At 35.5% G+C, this 17,398-nt stretch overlaps 1 protein-coding gene across 2 annotated transcripts in view; it reads left to right on the top strand.

Annotated features, from left to right (window-relative positions):
• Positions 1-17,398, top strand: part of GBE1 (1,4-alpha-glucan branching enzyme 1) — a 279,362-nt gene that overhangs the window by 195,200 nt on the left and 66,764 nt on the right. For both annotated transcript variants that reach the window (XM_088024239.1, XM_028116733.2), the window contains exons 11-12: positions 3,730-3,840; positions 8,130-8,301. In XM_088024239.1, coding sequence (XP_087880365.1) covers positions 3,730-3,840; positions 8,130-8,301 — 283 coding nt within the window. The remainder of the gene's footprint in view (positions 1-3,729; positions 3,841-8,129; positions 8,302-17,398) is intronic.

Raw genomic sequence — 17,398 nt, 5'->3', positions numbered from 1 at the left:
ATTTTTTTATTTATTCATTCAAGACACAGAGATACAGAGAGAAAGAGACAGAACATGAGCAGGGGGAAAAGCAGACTCCCCTCCGAGCAGGGAGCCCAATGCGGGGCTCGATCCCAAGACCCTGGGATCATGACCTAGCCAAAGGCAGACGCTTAACCATCTGAGCCACCCAGACACCCCAAGCACCTTGTATTTTTATTATATAAAGTTTCTCAATTAAACTTTTTATGTGAAGATAATTGTAGATCCCCATGCAGTTGTAAGAACAGTTGTAATAAATACAGTGAGATCTGGTGCACTCTTAACCAGTATTCCAAAGTCTCACAACTAGGATACTGACAACTGATGTAGTTAAGGTATAGAATATTCCATCACCATAAAGTTCTTTCATGTTGTCCAATCACTTTTTAACCTGTGGCAACCACTCTGATCTCTATTTCTGTAATTTTGTTTTTCATTTCAAGAATGTGATACAGGGGTACCTGTGTGGCTCAGTCATTAAGCATCTGCCTTCAGCTCACGTCATGATCCCAGAGTCCTGAGATCGAGCCCTGCATCTGGCTCCCTGCTCAGCGGGAAGCCTGCTTCTCCCTCTCCCACTTCCCTTGCTTGTGTTCCCGCTTGTGCTATGTCTCTCTCTGTCAAATAAATAAATAAAATCTTAAAAAAAAATGTGATATATATGAAATCATATAATATGTCACCTTTTGGGATTGCCACATTTCACTCAGCAAAATTCTCTGGAGATTCATATAGGTTGTTGCATGTATCACTAGTTTATTCCTTTTTATTGCTGAATGACATTCCAGGGTATGGATATACCAGTTCGCTTAATCATTTACCCATTATAGACATCAGTATTGTTTCTAGTTTTTAGCTATTACAAATAAAGCTGCTATAAACATGTGTGTGCAGATTTTGTATGGCCATCAATTTTAATTTCTCTAAGATAAATGCACAAAAGTGCAATTACTGGGTCATATAATAGTTGGATATTTATTTGAGTAGTTGGATATTTAATTTTTTAAGAAACTGCCAAACTTGTCCAGAGCAACTGTACCATTTACATTCCCACCAGCAATGTTGGAGAGATCCAGTTTCTGTACATCCTTGCACCTATTTTAATCATTCTATAATAGGTGTGTAGTGATATCTAACTGTGGTTTTAATTTGCATTTCCTTAGTGGCTTATCATGATGAACATCTTTTCATGTGTTTATTTGCCTTCTATATATCCTCCTTGATGAAATGGCTATTCATATCTTTTGACCATTTTCTGATTGGATCATTTGTTTGCTGTGTAGTTTTGAGAGTTCTTTATATAATTTAAATTAAACTCTTATTGGACATGTGTTTGGCAAATGTTTTCTCCCAGTCTCTTCCTTGTCTTTTTATCCTGTTCATGTGGACTTTGACAGAGCAAAAGTTTTGTCTACATTAAATTTGATGAAGTCCAGTTTATCATTTTTTTCTTATAGAGACCTTTTTTGGTGTCGAGTCTAAGAATTCTTTGACTCTCCTATGTTTTCTTTCAGACATTTTATACTTTTATATTTAAGTCCATGGTCCATTTTGAATTAATTTTTGTGCAATCAATGTTTAAGACTTAGTTCCTTAGTTCAAGTTTTTACTTTTCTCTTTCTTTCTTTCTTTCTTTCTTTCTTTCTTTCTTTCTTTCTTTCTTTCTTTCTTTCTTTCTTTTTGTAATTTCTGACTCTTCTAGCATGATTTGTTGAAAAGTCTATCCTTCCATTGATTTGTCTTTGCACGGTAGTCAAAAATTAAGTGGGCATATTTGTGTAGGTCTATACATTAGTGTGAAATTGTTGCTGTACCTAAATACCACAACAGTGTCTTAAAACAACACAAATTTACTATTATATAGTTCTCATAGTTCTGTAGGTCACAGATCTAAAATGGATCTTATTAGACTAAAATTAAGGCATTGGCAAGGCTTCACTTCTTCTGGAGGCTCCAGTTCCCTTGCCTTTTCTAAAGGCTTCTAGTTTTTTGAAAGCCACCTATACTCCTCAGCTCGTGGCCCCTTCCTCCATCTTCAAAGCCAGCAAGGTAGCATCTTCAAATTTCTCTCTTACTCTGACAACTCCCCCTTTTGAGAAAGATCCCTATAATTACATTGGACCCATCACGTTATCCAGGATAATCTTTCCCTTTCAATGTATTTGTCTTTATCACTTCTAAAGTCCTTTTGCATGTAAGGCAACATGAATATGGCTCTGGGCATTAAGATGTGAACATCTATGGGTGGTCATTATTATTCTGCCTAACACAGTCTGCTATCTGGTGTCTAATGATTCACATTGAAATTCTGGGAGATGGCTAAACACATCTGAATTCCTTGGACAAAAGTCAACACAGGAAGATTCAAGGAGGCCTGAACCCCATTTCTTGTACCAAAATCTGCCCCGGTTTTGCATTAGTTGCTGTGCAACAAATTACCACAAATCTAGTAACTTAAAACATTACTCAGTTGCTATCTCATGATTTCTTCAAAGGACATCCATCATATTCCAAGGTCCCACCTCGACTTTAGGTAAAGGATTGTACAGAGATGTGAATCTGCAGGGGCAGGAATCATGGGGACCATCTTAGAATTCTGCCTATCAGAGTACAGTTGACACTTTGGACAGAGGAATGAACCCAGGCAGAAAAAGTGTATTGAGTAGAAGAAAGAGGCTATTTTTAGGAATAACTTTCAAGAGCACCAGCTTTATAGGATAGGCAGAGGGAGAGACTGCAGGATGCCTAGAGTGGTAGGAAAACAAAACAAAACAATCAGGAGTCTCACATTGTAGACTGAGACGGAAAGTGTCTCATGGGAAGGAATGGAGTCAGCACTCTCAACACATATAGCAAATACTTGCCTAAGAAAGAGAAATTATTACCTAAGAGACAGTCATCTGCAATCTTGGCAAGGCCCTTTGCATTGAAATAGAGCAGAAGCCAGCTTGGAGACTGAGTGATAACTGAAGTGGAGGAAGAAATGTGTGGTCTGGGGGCGCCTTGGTGGCTCAGTCGTTAAGCATCTGCCTTCGGCTCAGGTCATGATCCCAAGGATCCTGGGATCGAGCCCCACGTGTCGGGCTCCCTCCTCAGTGGGGAGTCTACTTCTCCCTCTCCCACTCCCCCTGCTTGTGCTCTCTCTCTCACTATGTCTCTCTCTGTCAAATAAATAAAATCTTTAAAAAAAAAATGTGTGGTCTGTTAAGATGTTAATTATTTCATGATAATTAGCCTTTAAACTTTGAAATGACAGGTTTTTTTTAGTTATCATTTTTTTTAAAGAATGGAACAAAACATTATTCCTGCTAAAATTTTCTTTATTCAAACCTAAAAATGTAGCAAGTATATCTCTCTCTTGTGAAAGTGACAAAAAGATGATGTGCACAGTAACACTTCACTGTGGTCTTAATCAAGAGGTAACAGTTGTTACAGTGAGAAAAAAAAGGTTGAAAAAAACCCAGAGTGCTGTGATCAAACCATCTGCACAAAAGCAAACACACCCACACCCCACATCACTGTCATTTGGTCAGTCTGTATAAAAGCTTTGATTTTAGTAAAAAGTTTAACCAAAGATGTTTTTGCTATATGGGTGCCCTTGTATCTACATGTCAAGTAATTTGGATTGAGATGATGGATGCCTTCAAATAGTGACTTAAGGTGAGAACAATAATGATTTATTCAAATTATTTTCTCTCTTGCATTTAGCTACTTAAAGAGTTTAAAGATGAAGATTGGAATATGGGCAATATTGTGTACACACTCACAAACAGACGCTACCTTGAAAAGTGCATTGCTTATGCAGAGAGCCATGATCAGGTAAATGAATATGTGTACAAATTAATTGTGGCTTTCTTTGTATTTATTAACATATCTAATACAAACATATCTAAATGCAAATCTCTATAGTTTAATACAGTTAATATAGTTTATATCTATCTTTACATGAAAACTATACTTGAAAAACATTTTAAAATTATTTTGCAGATCTATAAATTCCAGCTTCAAAATGCAGCACTATTTTTACTCTGCCAGACTGTAATTAAAAAATTGTAAATGACAGTTGCAAGTGTTCTCTTACATGTTTTCCTTTGTTGTAATGAGAGGAATATTGGTGCTGATCCAGGTTAATTTTAATTTCCATTTTAGATTTCCTTCTAGAGGTTTTCTTTTATGCCTTTTGATAAGCTTTCATCATTTTTTTCCTGCAATCACTGAAATCTCTTGCTAGGTAGTTACCCTGACCCCTGTTTGTCCAGCTTCAGCCCATCCTTTCTAATGCAGCCTGAGGTATTTTCCAAAGAGCAAAGCTCATTTTGTCAACCCAGATCTTTTGATTAAATCTTCTCATTCAAGCCCACTCATATTCTGGCCTAAGCCAAAGTTTCTGCCTTCATTCTCTGCTCATTTCTCCAAGCATTTTATTCTTCAGTACAATAAAATTCCCACCCATTCCTGAATAAGTCAACCTTGTTCCAGTTTTGTAATTTCCCCCACACACCTGTAAGTTTCTAGTGCACCTGGGAAGCTTCTGTGAAGTTCTGCTGTCCTGCCTCAGATGTCGTATTCTCCCTCAAGACCTCATCTAGTTGTATAGGGAAAAATAGTTGCCTCATCCTCCATGCTTTCATCACATTTTAGGCAGAACATTTGTTCCCATTACCTTTAGATTTTTAGCCTTAGCACTGTGACTGCTTCTAGTAGTTGTTCAATAAACATAAGTAAGTGGGGGAACAAAGGCCATTTAGTTATATAAAGCCATATCAATCCTCATAAGCATAAGCAACATAAGATGGACTCTTTATATGTTAAAAAGGAGACAGTAAAAATTTTTGAAATTATTTGCATGGGGCACCAGGGTGACTCAGTCAGTTAAGCGTCTGACTCTTGGTTTCAGCTCAGGTCATGATTTCAGGGTCCTGAGATCCAGCCTGAATCCAGGTCCATGCTCAGCATGGAGTCTGCTTGAGATTCTCTCTCTTCCTGCCCCTCCCCTGGCTCACACTCTCTCTCTCCTCTCTCTAAAAGGAATAAATAAATGGATAAAATCTTTATAAAAAGGAAATTATTTCCAGTATGTGTATTAAGAAAATTGAAGCTCAAACAATAAGCCTGTTATTTTTGCAGAAATTGACCATTTAAGGTAAACGGGTAAATTTTCAGGTGTCTTCTCTAATTAATAAGAAAGTCTAGGGGCGCCTGGGTGACTCAGTCATTAGGTGTCTGCCTTTGGCTCAGGTCATGGTCCCAGGGTCCTGGGATCGAGCCCGGCATCAGCCTCCCTGCTCCTCGGGAAGCCTGCTTCTCCCTCTCCCACTCCCCCTGCTTGTGTTCCCTCTCTGGCTGTGTCTCTCTCTGTCAAATAAATAAATAAAATCTTTTGAAAAAATTTTAAAAAAAAAGAAAGTCTAAGTAGACCAGAGGTCAGCTACTAAGGCCCATGGGCCAAGTTCTGCCTGCTGCCTATTTTTGTAAAGGTAATTGGAACACAGCCATGTTCGTTCACTTATGTATTTGTCTGTGGGTGCTTTTGAGCCATAATGGCAGATTTAGGTAGTGGAGACTGAGCAAGTGGCCCACAATGCCTAAAATATATACTGGGTAGCCTTTACAGAAAGTTTTCTGACTCATGATATAAACCTATATTAAATTTTGTATGTTCCAAATCAGGACAGGGCTTTCTTTTCAACGTAAATTGGCCATAGAGCAAATCAGATAAATACCTACAAAAAATGAGAACCAAAATCTAAAAAATTAAAAATGGATAATATTAACCATGGAGGAACTCTCACCAAATACATAACAATATGAAAACTAAAATGCAGTATAAATTCTTTATATTGCAAACTCCTAGCAATTATAACATATTTTGAGCTCTCTAGATACATTTATTTGATATAAATGAATAAAAGAATAAATGAGTGGATTAAACAAATTGAAGATGAAACAGATTATTTTTATAGTTTTCTTCCCAAAATGTACAACGAATTATAGACTTATTTCATACTTTAAAGATTCAGGTAATTCTGCCTTTTATTACAAATTGTTGGAATATACAAAAAGATGCAAGTTTCCTAGTTCTTTCTAAAAGCAAAAATAGGGCACCTGGGTGGCTCAGTTAGTTAAACATCTGCCTTGGCTCAGGTCATGATCTCAGGGTCCTGGGATGGAGCCCTGCGTCAGGCTCCCTGCTTACTGGGGAGCCTGCTTCTCCCTCTCCCCCCTGCTCTTGTGCTCTCTCTCTCTCTCTCTCTCAAATAAATAAATAAAATCTTTCATGAAATCATAAAGATGTATATTTATAAAATGAGTAATATAGACAAATATACATCATAGTAAAAATCTAAGCAGAAGTTATCAAAATAAGTTTGTAATAGAATCATAGATTAAAGAAATAAAGAGTTACACGTAAGAATATAATTGAACAATTCCAAACAAGGGAAAAGGACAAATTGTTTTTAAGAACTAGTACTGCCAGAGCGCCTGGGTGGCTCAGTCAGTTAAGCATCTGCCTTTAGCTCAGGTCATGATCCCAGGGTCCTGGGATCGAGTCCCGCATCAGGCTCCCTGCTTCTCCCTCTCCCTCTGCTGCTCCCCCTGCTTGTGCTGTCTCTCTCTCTGTCAAATAAATAATTAAAATCTTAAAAAAAAAAAAAAGAACCAGTACTGCCTAATAACTATTTAACAAATAGATATACGTTGTCTTCAAACTTCTTTAACAATGGAGCCTACTATTGAGTCACGCTTCTATAGCACTCGAAGTTATATGTCAGATTGAAGCTGCATTTTATTGGTATGTGTTTCAGTCTTCTAGGGCTGCCATAACAAAATTCCACAGTCTGGGTGGTCTAAACAACAGAAATTTATTTCTCACCATTCTGGAGGTTGGTAGTCCGAGACCATGGGGTCAGCAGGTTCAGTTTTCCCTGAGACCTCTGCCCTAGGCTTGTAGATGGCCATCTTCTTTCTGTTCTCACACGGTCTTTTTTTGTGCACACTCATCCCTGGTATCTCTTCTTCTTCATATAAGGACTCCACTCATATTGGATTAGAGCCTCACTCTTATGACCTTATTTGATCTCAATTACCTCTTTATAGGCCCTCTCTCTAAATAATAGTCACATTGGAGGTTAGGACTTCAACATGAATTTGGGGAGGGCACAGTTCAGTCCATAACTGTACACATTCACTTTATATGTTTAGATTAAAATATTTATCTATAAGTCAGAGAACAAAGAGTCTACTTTGATAAAGTGAAATAGTTTGAACTCAAGTAATATAGATGACAATTACCATCTAATCAAACTCTGAAAATTCTTAGCCAGGAACCATATTCTGAGCCAATTCTTTTTTTGGCCCTTAAAATAATTCAGATTGTTAAGAAGCCTCTCTTCTGCTACTTAGGATGTTTCTGAATTACCTGCCCCATTTATCAACTGTTATATTCTCGTATAAAATAAACTACTTTTAGATTAGATACCAAATTCAATGAGAAAGCAAATTTTACATTTTAAGGAAAAGCTGTCAGCCCTCTGCTGAAGGGGAATAGGGTCCATTTTATTATATATATGTACATATTTTATATATATCAATACATATACACAAATATAAATACATATACATATAAATGATTTTTAAGAAAGTCTTCCATTCTTTCAAAACAAACAAAATCATGGTAATGCAAGCTATTTTTAAAATTTATTTATAATGATGAAATGTATGGTGATCAACATAACAATAAAAAATTAAAAAAATAAAATTTGTTTAGTATTCTCAACATTATAATAAATATTTATTCCAATTTCAGAGAATTTGAAGCATCAGCTCAGGTATAACAAATATTCAGGTGGCTTATCCTGAGTTTTCACCAAGCTCTTTAAAAATAAAAATCCATCCTGAAAATAGTGTTGAACTCTGACCAGCCCACCTGATTTTACCCGTTCTCCTTCTACATAGAAAGCAACTATTGAAAAACACATGAAATTAATAATTCAAACACCTCTCCTTCATCTTTTCCCATCCCATGTAATCATGTGTTATTCTGGTATAAATCACAGCTGCTTAGTACCTATTCCTTGCATTTATCTCAGTGACTTTTATTTCCATAGGCACTCGTTGGGGACAAGACACTGGCATTTTGGTTGATGGATTCTGAAATGTATACCAACATGAGTGTTCTGACCCCATTTACTCCAGTTATTGATCGTGGAATACAGCTTCATAAAATGATTCGACTCATTACTCATGCTCTTGGCGGAGAAGGCTATCTCAATTTTATGGGTAAGTATGAGTTGAACACATACCCCATCTATGTTCAGAACGTTAACTAATATTACATATGACATAAGTCATGTAGAATAGTTTGAATCACTGTTCAGATTTAAAACAAAATTACAACTTTGTTTCTTTTATACACTGTGTTATATAAGCTGCACAAATTAAATTACTGTAAAATCATTGTTATACTAATACATGAAGCAAAAGTAGTCTAATAGCTGGCATTTTATTTAATGTTTTTGTCAACAAGTGGGGTGAACTATTTTTAAAACTTAGAATTATTCTGAATTTAATCACTGGAGTTTATTATATTAGTGTTCGCACATTAAACATAAGAAAGATATAATTGTCATGGCATGACATATCAAGCTAAAATTATTGGTCTTTGAGGTAATTGTACACCAGTATGTTTATATTATAAATGTGAAAACCAAGGCAAAGGATATTGTGATAGACAAAAATATTTATATATATTTATTTTAAAAATAGGAAAACTATGAATATTCAAAGGTCATTGTTGTCCTAAGGATCTTGAATGATAAGATATAGAAGTCAACAAATAATATTTTCTGTTCTATTTGGTCAACAACGGTCATTTGAGCATTTCTAAGTTTTAAGAGATTTCACCAGTTTTTAGACTAGAGAGAGAGACAGAAAGCCTGGGAAATGTATATGAGAGGCTGACTTACTTTTCTATAGTGAAAGCCTTAGAGCTTCAAATTAATTCATTTCTATCTGGAAATTTGTATAAGGAACCTCAGATTGGACTTTTAAAAGTCTCTGTTGTTAATTCAATCAATCAGGCAATCAGTTTCTATTGTTTGCTAACTTGAGGTTAGGAAGCCCACCCCTATAAACTATACACCATATTTCACCTGTATAGCCTATACCTTTGGGTGTATTCCTCTCCTAGGATCAACAAAATTTGTTAATAGTCCCAAGCTGTCCGGAAGTGACCTTCTCGACATGGGAGACTGCAATGAGCCAGCCCGGCTGCAGGCCAGGTTCCCTGAGTGGAGTTTGCAGGCATTATATCCATAAGTAAAATCAGCCTCAGTTCCTTAAAAGCAACTGGTCTTCACTGACCCAATAAACATTGTTCACAAATATAGCCATTCAGGTAAGGCCTTAGTTGCACAATCAATTTATTCAATTATATCCTGATAAAAAGATAGGGTCTATGAACCTGTGTAAATATGTTACCATGTAAAGTAAGGAGAAGTGGGGGGTTAGTGCGAAGTTTTTTTAGTGTTTTATTTCATTTTCAAAAACAGTTCATGAAGTTGTTACACTCTAAAATAGCTTAAAAAGAAATGGAATGGGCTTCCTTGTATGTGTGGAAACTAAAACAGTTTTCCAAACAGAGAACCAAAATAAAATCTCCAGGTTTATGCAGTCAGTCCTATGCCATTAATTCTTGAAACCCACTGCATTCAAAAATTCTAGTAATCTTGGGGCACCTGGCTGGCCCAGTGAGTAGAGCATGCAACCCTTGATCTCAGTGTCGTGAGTTTGAGCCCCACACTGGGCATTGAGCCTGCTTAAAAAAAATAATTAAAAAGAAAAAAAAAGATCCTTTAAAAAAGAAGAAAAGAATTCTAGTAATCTTGGCTCAGTTTACTGCTCTAGTCTGACGTTGTGTAGGCAATGTCAACTTAGAAGCCTATACCTAATGAGTGGAGAGTGTGGGTAGTTTGAAGTACTTAATAAAGTCCTTTTCCTGAGACTGTCATCCTTTGTTGAAGACAGTTCTAGCCTATAGCACATAACAGAACCTGCAGGCAAGCATCAGAGTCAAACAGACTACACATGACAGAGATTTAACAGCCTTAGTTAAATTAATATTGATAACTTTTAAATAAGAAAGATCTGATTCAAATTCATATTAAGAATTATTTCCTGGGACGCCTGGGTGGCTCAGTCGGTTAAGCGTCTGCCTTTGGCTCAGATCATGATCCCAGGGTCCTGGGATCGAGCCCCACGTCAGGCTCATTCTCAGTGGGGAACCTGCTTCTCCCTCTGCCTCTGCATCTCCCCCTGCTTGTGCTCGCTCTTTCTGATAAATAAATAAAATCTTTTAGAATATTAAAAAAAATTATTTCCTGAGTCTTGGTGTATATTACATGAGGGTAAAAATGGGTCATGGACAGCTAGGACATTAACAAATCTCAGTAATTTAATAAACTATGTGAAGTATTTATATTAATAATCACCTTAACTGTATATATTCCACCTAAGGCAGGCTGAGCATCTGTTCTGTTTTGAAAACTCTTCCCATAGTAACAATAAATAGTAACAATAAAAAACATAATTATTTCTAACATCTGTTTCTGTAAGGTCTATAAAGTGAGCATATTTGTGGTATCAAATATAATCTTGGGATTATTCTTTGATATATGACTAAGGGATCTTTGAAGTTTTATTTTTTTGTCCTTAAAACAAATGGCTCCTAATGCTTAACACCAATATAACACCTTTTTTTTTATTCCCTCTGTCTTATTATCTAAATCTTAGCATTTCTCTACAGACATTAAAATCAATAATCTTAAGGAGCTCTATAATTTCTGATTATTGATGTTGTTTTATGAAGTTTAGTATTTCCCTATGAGCTATCATGACTTTAAATATTTTTTTTTTCCATTTCCTGATCATGTCACTGTCCTGCTTAATGGCTTCAGTGACTAGTGTCCTCCAGCTGACCTGTAAGGCTCGCATGAATGGTCTCCTGTGGGTCTCCCTGTTGATCACTCTGCTCCAGCCAAGCAAGCGTTCTTTCAGTTCATTGAATGTACCAACCTCCTTCAACTCTGAGCTCTATACATTTGCAGTTCTCCTTTCTGAGAGTCATTCCACTCAAACGCTCCCTCCCATACCTGACCAAATCCTTCATCTGCAAATCTCATTTCCTTGGGGAAGCTTTTCCTAAAGCCTCATGCTATGTTAGTTTTCCCTGTCATACATTTTTATATTACCCTATACTTACCTTTCATGGCACTTAACAAAATTACATTTGAAAAACTATTAAATATATAACTCCCTTGGTAAATTTAAGACTCAGTGAAAAGAGGGGTCATCTGTAGCTTATCCACTATTTTATCTCCAGGAACTAATAGCAACTAGCACAGCATCTAGCACATCACAGGGCTTTCACATTTTTCTAAAAAAAAAAAAAAAGGATAGCAGATCAATGTCTATGTATATAATAAATAGATAAATATTACCTTGTAATATTTTTAGCAGTAGTTCATTAGCTGCAATCACCAGTTGTAGTTAATAAGCAGAGTAATTTTTTTCAAGTGGCATATAAGAAATTAATATTTAAAAAGATCAATTTAAGAAATTTTTCGATACTGAGGAGCAACCTGGTTGTTTATTCATGTTTTAGGCATTTTTAAACTTGTTAGCTTTATGGAATTTTTATTTTTCTTTAGTAGAGGAAGAATAAGTTAAGAGAAGAAAACACGTTCTTACAGTTTTTTTTATTAAAACATGTTTACATAAATTCATTAGGCACTTAGACATGTGTGCTGTTCATCACAAATCATTAGGATCAGTACTGATTTTCTGAGAATGATACCAGTTTGGTTGATTTTGTTTTGTTTTGCTGGTTTTTTGTCTTATATACTCCTAATTTTGAGTTTCAAAACGATTCTTTCACTCTGGTTAAAGCAGAGGAATATTTGCCATGAATTTTTTATTTGCTAGATTATTTAATTGGTTATGAATAAATAGACTTATATTTCTTATTCTAATACCATGTAGTCATCTGTAAGAATCAAATACAGGAGAGGGGAGCAGGGATGGCTAAATTATGTTTATATTTTTATATTTCATTCGTCATGTGAGAGTTAAAATAATAAATATGAATAAAGGTAAATTTATATTGACATGGCATTCTGTGCTTTCTACAGCACTTTCCAAAGCACTTTCCTATGCATTATCTAACTTAATCTTCATAATTTTTTTTTTCTATATCATGTCTTAGTTTAAAAAAAACCTTGGGAAAAAGTTAGAGGAGTACTAAGGTGTGCTAGGTCAATGTCCCAAGTCTCATTTGGCAAAACTGCAATTCGTGAAGGTAAAGGGACGTGCGTAATGTTGTACAGCTAGAAAATACAGCAGCTGGTTGGTTGTCTTTTTCTTCTGATTTCCAATTTGAGAAAATTTTTAAAGAAATTCTTGTATCAATATGTAGATTAGCCATCATAGTATAATTAATGAATATCATTTAGGAAAAGGTAGAGCAAAGCGGTTAAGAAAGCTCTCTGAGTGGGAATCCAAGACTTCTAGATGCGTGACTTGGGTAGGATGCATTGCCTTCCGGGCCTTTGTCTGCTCAGTGATAAAATGGAGTACCACCTGCCCTACACGACTGTTTTGAGGGTGAGATGATTTAATATGGATACAAGACTCAGAATATTGCCAGGCACATAGCTCATCATTAACTTTTATTTAAATTAAGTTAGTTGAATTTAAAATTAAATTTACTGTTAACTATTGTTAATATTATTTTTACATTAAATAAATAGGTCTTGAATACTGATGTTCCAATTCCATCTAAGAGTATTTCTTTAGACTCTTGCCTAATGGTACATGGTTAAAAATAAAAGTTTCTTAAAATGTTTCATTCATTTCCTCTTTAAGACATGAGTAAATGTAATAATTCTTTGTTAGAAATCAGATGACATTTTCCAAGTTGATACATGTGGTAAGTTAAACCATTTCTGTAGTAAGTCTAAGAGTAAATATTACTTCTTTTGTTTTTAATTCATAGTGACATTTACTGAATGTTGCTGCCAAAACACCTTACTTAGCTTTCACGTATGAAGGGGTCTGAGGGTTACCTCAGCTAGTTTTCATTTCTAGGATGATTTCTAGGATATATATTGATCGGTTAACATTTATTATGTATCTACTATATGGTATTCATGTGTTAGTCTATGTGGGCATTAGATAAAACTTAATATTTTTCTGGCATACCTGTGCAGAGAACTTCTATGTACACAGAAACAGAGAGAGAAAGAAAGAAGGCAGATTGACTTAAAGTAAGTTCAATTTAAAAGTTAGTAAATTGATATATATATATATCAATATAAACTATAAATTTAACATATGCATACCACCTTCTAGAATGTGTTTTAACACAATTTATAAAATTCCTTCATGCTTCAGACATTTATATGTATCCACTGTGTACCAAGCATTGATAAGTGGTAGATATTCTGAGGTGAAAAATAGGTCTTGCCCTCAAGGTCTCAAAACCCAAAAGGGATTACAGACAAGTAAGCAGACAAGTATCTTTGTACTACTGCATGCGCTAGATACAGTGATAGAGATAAACAGAAAATGTCATATAAACATGTAGGAAACTGGGTTAGGAGATTGTTGGTGGAACTTATGAGTAACTTCAGTTAGACAAAGGTAGATAGAAAGGCACAAGGAAGCCCTGCAATGAAATCAGAAGTCAAGTAGGAACAGGACTGATGTACTGGAGTGAGGCTGAAGTCATTTGGAAATATTAAACTTCAAATAAATGAAAAAAACTGGGTCTAAGGAAATGAATTTAGTGATCATTCATTGATTAGAAAGTTGAATGAAAAAATGTGGTTGTTGTGGCACCTGGGTGGCTCGGTCGGTTAAGCGTCTGCTTTCGGCTCAGTCATGATCTCAGGGTCCTGGGATCAAGGCCCACGTCAGGCTCCCTGCTCCTCAAGGAGCCTGCTTCCCCCTCTCTGCCTGCCACTCCCCCCGCTTGTGCTCTCTCTTTCTCTCTCTGTCAAATACATAGGTAAAATCTTTAAAAAAAAAAAAAAAGTGGTTGTCATCACTTTAAAATATCATGAATTCTTCAGCAAGAAAGACCCAGTGTTGATGACTGAATGGGTTTGCGGTTTAATTTTTTCTGTATTTATAATATAACTAAAAGAATACATATTAGAAAAATAAGACATAAGATCACTGATAATCTATATGGATATGTCTTGCTACCCTTTGTAACCACTGGTTAGTTAAGCATATTTAATAGATGGCTAAAAATAAATATAAAATAAAAAATATTTGCTGTACACATAGGATAACCTCACCAAACAATATGTTAATTGCATGTGGATAAACTGCCAAAGCCATTCAAAGGAGAAAAAAATGAGGATAGGGTTATACTTTGCCCAGGTTTCTAGTAGCTCTGTGGTTATGTTGGAAGTACTGTTGTTTCCTGTCCAGTCATCTGAAGCAGAGGGTGGTCACATGACCTCATTGTGAGACTCATCAGCAGTTGCTCTAAAGGGGTGTGGCCAGGCAAGCACAGAGGCTGTTATGCCCAGTGTTCTCAGTACTAGGGAAGAAGTCAACACTGCTAAAGTGGCCCCCCCTTTAGGTTCTGCTTTTTGCAGTTTCACTTTACCACCCAGTTAACTTCCATCCGGATGCAGATGATCCTCTTTTTGACCTATCCTCACAGATCAGTAGTAGCCTAAGGCTATGTCACATTGCCCAAGTGATTCACCTCACTTCATCTCATCAAGTAGGCATTTTATCATCTCACACCATCACAGAAAGAAGAAGGGTGAGCACGGTATAGTAAGATTTATGGAGAAAGAAAGAGAGAGAAAGAGTGGGAGAGATCACTTTTTACATTAACTTTTATTAGGTATATTGTTATCATTGTTCTATTTTATTATTTGTTGTTAATCTCTTACTGTACTTAATTTATGAATTAAAATTTATCATAGGTTTGTATGTATGTATAAGAAAAAAATATAGTATATATAGGGTTTGGGACTATGTGATTTCAGGCATCCACTGGGGTTCTTGGAGAATATCCCCTGCAGATAAGGGAAGACGACTACAGTATTAATTTCATATAATGCCAAAATAATGGCATTGATAGTGTTTTTTATTAAAGACTGTTTAGGATTCTAGAGAGAAGAAACTACATTATTTCACGAATTTTAAATATAAATGTACATAAACATTTTACAATATCGAGTACAGCATAAATTAAAATCTAAGCATGAAGCACATATCTTCCAGATTTAAAATACTGACAGACAAAGCAGAATGGAATTTTAAGTATCAGGTATCCACACAAAATGAAGAAAATTTAATCATAATTTTGAAAATGAAGTATCATTTAATAATTCTTTAAATGTAAGTTTCAAAAATAAGCTGCATTAAAACGTTGCCATCCCTGAGTTTCAAGCTGGTTTTTGTGAAAAATATTGTGGCTTTTCAGAAAGCTCTTTGTAACCCTGTCCTAGACTAGGCGGTGGTATGGAGAAAGTTACAACAAACAATTAACTCCAGATAATTTTCTTCATTTTCAGGTAAGTAGGTATCTTATCTAATAATGTTAAGAAAATCGTTTTCAGTAACTTTTTTTTTTTGGTGGGGGGGAAATCTTTTTATTGAGAGCTTACTGCCAGTTTTATTTCAAAGGAAGTTGCTTTGTTTTCCCCTCTGATTTGACTTCATCTACTTTAGTTTTATCATATATAGATAGAGATTCAAATGTAGAGTGAATGCATCACTTTCAGTACTGTCATGTTCATATTCCACTTGTTCAGAAAGCCTTTGAACTAAAGTAAGAATTATTCTTGCAACAGAAGCCTTGCTTTCTTGGTGTCATTTTCTTCTTCCTCTTGGGGATAATGTTATAGAAGAACACTTTCTAAATGAGTACAACCTTCATTTGATTTGAAATATTAATGCTGCGTATAACTCTCTGGGTATAGCTCAAAACATAAATGATTCAAATTTCTCACTTAAAAAATACTGAACTAGCAGAGTTAAATCAACAAAACTGGTAACGTTTCACTAATATAACACAATAGTCTAGGAAACTGAAAACTCATGTTGTAATCATAAAACACATATTCTCCATGACATCAGATGTTAATACATAAACTGAAATGTCAGAAATAATCTGGAATCAGTGGGACTCATTGATTCATTTGCTCACTCATTCATTCAAATTAAACTCATTGTTTCCATGTCAGTTTCTGGATACAGGTACAGGTTGGTTGTAAGTGGAGTTGTATGAAGGCTAAGTAGCTCGGGTTCAATAGCTTTATACTTTCAAATGAGGTCATCATCTGGAAGCGGAAGGAATAAGTGATGTTTGAGAAGAAAGTAGAAGCATGAAATAGACCACTCCAGGCATGAAAATACTAGGGAACCATAGTAGGATATCTAGGTCATATTGAATGATCTTTTCAGAATTGTAATCAAGACTGTAGATTGAATCAGCCTTGTAATTGTGTGACTTTTTTTCTAGAAGACATGGTTTAATCAAGAGTAGGAATTCTGTCAGGCATCTGTCAAAAAGAGGGACAAGCTTTGAAAAGTATTAGAAAAAAACTCATAGAGAACCAGTAAGTCACTGGTTCTTAAAATTGCACATTGGAATAACCTGTGGAATTTCAAAAAAAAAATACTAAAAATTGTGATTGAATTAGTGTTGGCCATAGCCTGGGCTTTGGAATTTTTAAAAGATTCTCAGATGATTCTTAAGGCTAGGAAATAAAGAGAATTCCAAGACGACGTAAAAGATACAGGAAAGTTCTCTGGTTATGGAACAGAAATCATAGAAGGCACGAGAGAAGGATGTAGGGGGAAGAGAAAGGGCAGTTGGGACAGATGATGGTGTGTTGTGGGTGCAGACTGTCAATTAAGGACCAGAAGGCCAGACTTGGACTTCCTAGAAGCAAACAAAGCAAGCAGGATTGGGGCTGCTCCTGGAGTTTTCGAGATGCTTTCTCAAATATATTTTTATCAATAGGTAAAATTTAAATCGGCAGCCTTTTCTGCTTTTCTTATATTGTTTGCTCTATTTATGAACAAACTAAAATCATGACAATAGCGAGCAAACTATATTTTATCCATAATGTGGGTCATCTGATATGTGCTCATGTGTTTTTACTACTTTCTTGTTTAGGAATCTCATTACCATGATGTTATTCCAGTTTCTGTAATGAGTGATACCTGTGGAGAAAGAGGCATAATTACAAACTGGCAATTTTCTCTCTCAGCAGTGTAATGAAATTTCTATTACCAAATTTGAAGGATTTTCTCTATATGATTATATTGTATTTTACATTTGAAA

The sequence above is a fragment of the Eumetopias jubatus genome, unplaced genomic scaffold (genome assembly GCF_037043125.1).
Source record: "Eumetopias jubatus isolate StellerSeaLion01/CBP00866 unplaced genomic scaffold, mEumJub1_p1.0 scaffold_1, whole genome shotgun sequence".
Lineage (NCBI taxonomy): Eukaryota > Metazoa > Chordata > Mammalia > Carnivora > Otariidae > Eumetopias > Eumetopias jubatus.
Note: the sequence above shows the minus strand (reverse complement) of the source record. Positions and strands in the feature narration are given on the sequence as shown.